At 42.8% G+C, this 7,122-nt stretch overlaps 1 protein-coding gene across 6 annotated transcripts in view; it reads left to right on the top strand.

The window, feature by feature from the left end:
* The window catches only part of TMCO4 (transmembrane and coiled-coil domains 4), a 67,851-nt gene that overhangs the window by 29,639 nt on the left and 31,090 nt on the right, over positions 1–7,122 (top strand). For all 6 annotated transcript variants that reach the window (XM_006031483.2, XM_025213151.1, XM_025213150.1 and 3 more), the window contains 2 exons: positions 2,448–2,612; positions 3,485–3,621. In XM_006031483.2, the coding sequence (XP_006031545.1) occupies positions 2,448–2,612; positions 3,485–3,621 (302 nt within the window). The remainder of the gene's footprint in view (positions 1–2,447; positions 2,613–3,484; positions 3,622–7,122) is intronic.

Genomic DNA, 7,122 nt, shown 5'->3' with positions numbered 1-7,122 from the left:
TAGGGACGGTTGTACAAAAACCAGAATGTTTCTATTAATAAACCCTACCTCAGTCTTTGCTTGAGATAATCTGCCTGGTATGGATCCTTTCCAGTACCAGACACAAAATGACTTAGCCAGTCATCAGGATTCATGTTTATCCATGGGCAATTAATAGAAGGCAGGTTTTTTTCTCTCCCAGCCTGTGCCTGCTAATGAGGTTTATTGGCAAGAAGGCTCTGTCAAGTAAACCATGTTAAATACAGCGCTGCAGTGCTGAGGAGGTGAGCTAACAGCTTGCAACCTTGGAAAATGGATAATGTGATGTTACAGTATCTCACACCTGTAACTTGTCACGTAAAATATGTCAACCATCTGCTGCCGAGGCATTCAGCAAACTGGCTGAACGGCTTGCCAGCTTTTTCCCTTCAGGGCCATCATCACTAATACTCTGTATCCGAAATGTTAGAAGGACATCTCTTTGTGCTGCTCTTTGTTGTATCCAGACCGCTGACAAAATCAGCAGGTCAGAAACTTCCTCTGCTTTCCCTTTCTATTATTTTCTTTTTTTATGTCCAAATGTGTTGAGATTGCACAAGGGGTCGGACTTTGCTGGAGTTGGAGGCTTTCCAGGCACTGTTACTTAGCAGGTTATTTAATGAATCTGCATCTCAATTTGCCCTTAAAAGGGAGTTACAGATGATCTGAACTCTTGTGGGATTTTCCATAACAAGCAACTTGTAATGAACTTTAGCACCTCAGAAATAAAACAGCTCTTCAGTTGCCTCCTTTAACAGCTTTGTCTGCATATTTGAGGTACTTATGAGGCTCCCATTGCTGTAGTATCTGAATGCCACACAAATTTTAATGTCTTTTTCCTCAGGAAGTGCTTATATCCTCATTTTCCATCTAGGGAGCTGTGGCACGGAGACTGATTGATTTATTTTTAAAGGAGTTACTCACAAAGGGGCTTTTTAAGATCCCCCTAGGTGCCTGTTTGCATGTTTTGGCATCTAAAACTCCTTTAAAAATCCAGATCTAGTGACTTGCCCAAGGGAGGGCAGTAGAAAAGCAGGTACAGAGCCCTGGTCATCTGAGTCGTGAGCTGGGACCTTAATCACTGGCCCGTCCTTCTTCCCAGTCCAGTTCTCTATCCATGTCCCCCACGTATCAGAGAGTAGGCTCCGCTGCTTCCAGTTCAGCGACAATGAAACAGCACCTGTGCATCTGTGGTCTGGATATGTTCATAAGCTCCACTTTAGGATTGAGGCACGCTGGCAGGGGCTAGGGTAGAAGCTGGGTTAGTCAGTCTGCTGTGTATTGTTCAGTAAGGGAATTATAATAGGGCGTCTTAATATATTAAGAAACCAAACTCCTATTCTGCCCCTTCACCATTTAGTTGGTGTATGAACATTGCCTATTTCCCCTCCTGACCATCTTGCCCATGAATCCCTGACACAAGAGAGGATGGCACAGTTACTGTTTTGCAGCCAAAAAGCAATTATACTGGCACCGTGTGAATTATCCATTCCTCACTCTCACAGACAGGAAGCACTACTGCTTTTGATTAGTGTCTGGGGGGAAAAAACAGGCTAAAGAGAATGAATTGATTAGAGGATAAAATGGAAGTAAATATGCAGTCTGAGTCTCTAAATGCTTTTCTTCCTCAGTTTTCAATAGCTCTATTAATTCAGAGCCAGCATGCAAAAGCTAAGTACCAAGAAGATAATATACTATATCGTAATACTTAGGATATTTGCAGACAAGTGGCAGATTTAAGTATTTTTAAAGCGTGAAAAAAACCCAGCAACCCTAAACTGCAGGAAAAACAGTTGGGAGTGAAGGGATGGATGTGACAAGGTTTAAGCAGCTCCCGCCAGGCACAGAACATTTTCAGCTCTTTCTGCAGTACACCTCGGGATTAAAAATGACTTTTAAATGAACTTAAAAACCACTACAGGGTAAAATCCTACTTCTCAGCCATTTTAGGCTATACTCCTTGCAGCGGCTTGTCAGAATTTGGCCTAAAAGAGTAGGGAATACAAACAATAAAATTCAAGTCCTATATTTGGTGGGAAGGATATCCTTAATATTCACCATTAGCAGCACTAATTGATGCCCTTCTTGGCAGTCTTAGCATTGGACCACAGAGATGAGACCTGTGGATGGTAGCTCCTTTTAGGTTTAAGACGAGTTGGCAGGGCAGCTGCAGGGAACTGGATTAGTTTGGATCAGGAAGAGCCTTCAGAGCCGTCAAGCCGATGCACCTTGTACCAACACAGCATCCTGTAAGAACGAAAGGTCTGTGCAGACGTGTCCACCTCCACTAGCGTTTTCAAATACAACGCCCGAAGAATTGAGCAAGACCTAGGTGTTCTATTAGTTGGCAGGCTTTGCATTTCTTTCTGGGCCCCTTGGGCCAATCAGTGGTTCAGTCTCCTCTAAAACTGAATTCCTTGTGTTCACAGGGAGTTTCACTGCACCGTGGTCCAGCATGTTGCAATCCAGCGAGCAGTATTGTCTGGCCTGGGAGTCCAAGTACCTGATGGAGCTGGGCAATGCTCTGGATTCCCTGCTGAATGGTTTGGTTAACATAATGGCTCAGGAAGCTCTGAAATACACTATCTTGTCAGGTAAGAACCTGGGTTATACCCAGCCAGTGGGGGTGCCTGGTCAGGTAGTTTCAGCCCTGGTGGTTGCGGATTGTCCCAGGAGCAGAGTCGCTTCCAAACGTTGGCTCCAAGTCCACAGAGGCGCTTAGCCACATGTTTAACTTGACCTCTGAAAATCATTCCATTGATTTCACTGGGAGTTCGCCCAGGGTGAGTGTTAAATTCACCAGGACCAGTGACACAGTGGACAGGAAGGATTCTCCTTTCACTGTGAATGTGGCTGGTGGGAGAGCTTTCTCTGTAGCTGTGGTGATGAGGAATGGCCTTCCTGGATCTCTCTGCCTCGTCAATTTGCCCTGTCATTTTAAATCCCAGCTGGAAACATCTTTTCTCCCTTTTGTAGGGCTGTTTCTTTCCATGCTGTTCAAGCTGTGTTTTATTGGGTTGTATCACGTGCTTCACACAAGCCTTCCCTATGGGCAAATTTCATCCAAGCATAATGCCTGCTTGCATTACATCTATTCACGCTCCAGAAGGTGTTATGTACTTATGCTCTGCTTTGCCTCACATTTAATTGCTTTGTGTTCCACTTATACCTGTGCACAGTTCCCTTGTGAGCTTTACCTGGACACTGTGTACCCAGCACGCATCACTTTCACGTATGGTAACACAGTGCATCATGGTCCCCACATTTTCCCTATCCACATTCTCTCTGTCTGTGCACATTATGTGCATAGGTTGCATCTGAAGGCAGTATTGCATGCAGCCTTCCTGAGATCAACTCTTGAGAAAGAAGAGTTGAAGTAGACAAAAGGTCCTGGGTGCAGCTTTTAAACACAGTAAACTCCTTCTCCTGTGTAACTTTGTTGTCCTGTTTGCTTTGTGCTTCACAGGCATCGTGACAGCCCTGACGTGGCCAGCCTCACTCCTCACTGTGGCCAACGTCATTGACAACCCTTGGGGGGTGTGCCTGCATCGGTCGGCCGAAGTGGGCAAGCATCTGGCACATATACTGCTCAGTCGACAGCAGGTAATTGGCTCCAGTTATTACACCTGGAAGGAATTGTGATCTCAGAGAGGCCCTGGGTTGTGATGTGTTACAGCTGTGCTAGTCAACAGCAGGAGGTACTTGTCTATGGGGAAGAAAATAAACAGGCTGAAAAATCCAAATTTGATACATGAACACTAGCCTGTGTCTCAGTCCCATGTAGGAAAAAGAGGAGAGACCAGGGCTTATCAGAAGTTGCCAAATTTGGGTTTCATGTAACCCGGATCTTGGATAAACAGTGAAGAGATCAGACAGCAGGTGTTTACTAGGAAGCTCTGACAGGCGGAGAGAGAGTCAGTTTGAATGCCTACACACTGTTCTTTGCAAATGAGGTCTACCTGTACTGAAGGACAGGAACCAAAATCCTTACAGTGAAAGTCTTGACATGAAACATACCGCAGTGTCTGGATTTTGTCAAAAATCCATTGAATCTAAGAAGTTTGTCGGCTGATGGGAATAAGAGCAAATTTAGTTTTTCACTGCCTGCAACGTAGGCTTATGTCTAAAGCAGGTCAGGACTGAAAATTGGTGTGAAGCCTCCTCTTCACATAACTGCCATGCCACTTGACCCAGTTTGGGTAGTGGGGGAGTGAAGGCAGAGGATGTGGAGAATGAGAAAGGGAGAGCTCAGACAGCTGAAAGGCGCATTGAGAGATCAGAGGCATTGGCAGTGTGGGACAATGGAAAATTACTTAGCATCTTCCTGCATAGCTGGTAGGATGAGTCAAATTCTGCCCTGAGCGTCATGGCTGAAGTAATTTCATTGAAAATATTGGCTCTTATTTCTTTACTAATCTCAAACTGATGCAAGCTCAGAAATTCACCCGTTATCAGTCTCAAATAAAGATCTGTTAAAGCAACTTGGAGGAGAATAAGAAAGAAAAGAAATGGCTTATTCCACATTTAGGGATCTCAGTTAGCCTGAATTTTTCCCTCTAAACCTGTGTATTTATTCAGCACCCAAGCTAAAAAGACTCCCATGAAGTACCTATGCTCCATACTTCCACAGAGCACTAAAGCAGTGGCACAGGATTAGCATGATGTTGTGAATAACAGGCTTTTGCCTGTTGCCTTCTCCAGTGCTTTGTGGGTCCACAGGCACAATGATACTCAGTTATCATCTGCTTCTGCTTGGAGGCAAACAAAAGGCTTGAGGGAAAAGATTGAATTCATATGAAAAGAGTGAGAGAAAGATCTGCACATACAACGTGGGGGAGAGGGGATGGTAGAGGAGCAGCAGAAGGTGCACAGGAATAAGCTGCAAGAGAACTGCCGTGGGCTGGCACCTCAAGGAAATGACCGAGTAAAACCAGTTCTGTAATATGAGCATCACTCCCATCTGACAAATCTGAAATTAAATTTCTGCCCAGCTCCTTCTGGTATTAGTTGTGTCATTGCCAATGTGGAGGTAACGAGTGCAGGCCTAGCTCTAATGGCCATACTTCCAGTTTACAGATAGGCTAGTTCAGTGTCTACTACAGATGAGCCATAGGGGAGCCAGAGAAGAGAACTGAATGTCATAAATAACTGGGTGAAACAGAGTGGGAGCAGCAGATTTCATTGCGAATAAAAACAGACGAAGGAAAGGCAATAAAGGCCTTGTTAGAAATACATTTGCTTTGACTATATTTCATACTGTCTTCTACCTTTGGTTATGGTTAAAGATCAGATTCCTGCTTTGTTGTAGATGCTTGTTAACAAGAAGTGTCTGGACCCCATCACCTGTTAAAGCAAGTTTAGAGGAGAATGAGAACAAAAAGATTTAAAAAAAAATTCTCGGATATAAAAGTTATCTCTGATTTTAAAAAAAAAAAAAAAAATCCTCAATTTTCGTATTTAAAAAATTATCCGAAAATCCACATTTTTCCATTATCAAAATGAAACACCCTAATAGATAGATAGATATAGATCTATAGAGATCTATATCTATAGTGGTATTTCATTTTGATCGTGGAAAAATGTGGATTTTGGGTTACTTTTTAATCTAAAAATTGGGGAATTTTGATTGGAGAAAGCTAGGATCCCTGTCCATCACACAGCCAAAAAAAAATCCCACTTCTGATTGTTAATATCTCTCCCTTTTTGATCTAATAGAAATTCTTATTGAGGTATTTTAAAATAAAATCTTACTCACTTGGGGTAGAAGGCACACATCACATCTTCCTAAGAGTGCTGCAAGACGGCATCTATACAGCTTGAAAGATAGTGGGTCAACATTTGCCAACCAAAACATGGACCAAAAATTCCTGCCAAGGAATGGAGTTTCATCAAAATCTATTTATTTTTCCAGGAAAGCTTTGGCTTTGATGCAACTTTTCAATTGGAAATTTCAAAATGAAATGCAATTTCCCTTTGAAATATTTGTTTTATTTTGCCTCTTGATATTAATTTTTTTTTTTTTTAATTTTACTTTTAGGGATGCCAGCATTGAGCCTGATTTTTACCCCTGTTTATATCTGTGTAAGGAGGAAATGGCTCTGTTCATTGGTACCTTTACACAGAATAAGTGAAAGAAAAAATGTGTCCAGTATCTCCTGCAGGCCATTCAACATCTGATTTTTGTCTTCCTGATATCAGTTGTCAGCTCCATTAGTGCCAGTTGAATTGCTCCTGATTTAAACTGCTTTAAATGATAGGAAAGTCAGCCTCTCAAACCCAATGATATAGTCTTTAGGGCTGCACACAGAAGGATTGCATTTCAGTGGTCCAGAACAGGGGAAAGTGTCACAAAAGCCTAGGGAGAGAATGTTTCTTTCTCCCCAAATGGAGACTGTAAAAGCCCCTGCAGGCAACTACAACTATGGGAGGCAGAGTTCAGGAACCTCATTAACAAGTTCCCAGCACTCATGTTAAATGCATGGAGCACATACTGTCCCTAACAAGTCCTGTAGATAGTTTCCCTGAAAACCTCCCTTTAGCTTGTCTGCATTAAGCTTAACCTGATTTGTTCACATCTATTCCTCGTTTTGGCTAAGCCTAGAAAAACACATACTAATAACAGTCATATAAGCATAAGCCCCTCTGTTTGCCTTTCCGTGGAAAATGGCTTGCTGGGCAGCGTTAACAGTTATGAGAACATATGTGACCTGCCAGGTCCATTAACCCAACAGGCATTGGAAAGGCATTGCACTGCCTACTTGCACAGCTCTGCCAGTACTTTTCATTTAGTGGCAGTTGTGAGTGCATGGAGGAAGAAGGCTTTAAAATGCCTTAGCGAGGTGGAAGCCAATTTTTCCCCTAGCCAGGAAAATGGCAGCAGTTGCTGTAACAAAACCAAGGAGTTCATACAAACTTGTATCTGAGCTTGATTCGCTGCCTCAAAAAGAAACACTTTCCAGCACATCTGTCATTCCTTTGCCACATGTGGTTTTGCATCCTTGTGAATTAAAACAGCAGTGAGTAAGCAAACGTATCATTCTGTTAAAAGGAGCTTCCTTAGAGGCATTTTGAGGACCTTGACATTACTAAAGTAGAAGGAAAGAG

Source organism: Alligator sinensis, unplaced genomic scaffold, assembly GCF_000455745.1.
Source record: "Alligator sinensis unplaced genomic scaffold, ASM45574v1 scaffold1719_1, whole genome shotgun sequence".
Lineage (NCBI taxonomy): Eukaryota > Metazoa > Chordata > Crocodylia > Alligatoridae > Alligator > Alligator sinensis.
This window is presented reverse-complemented; position numbering and strand designations above follow the sequence as displayed.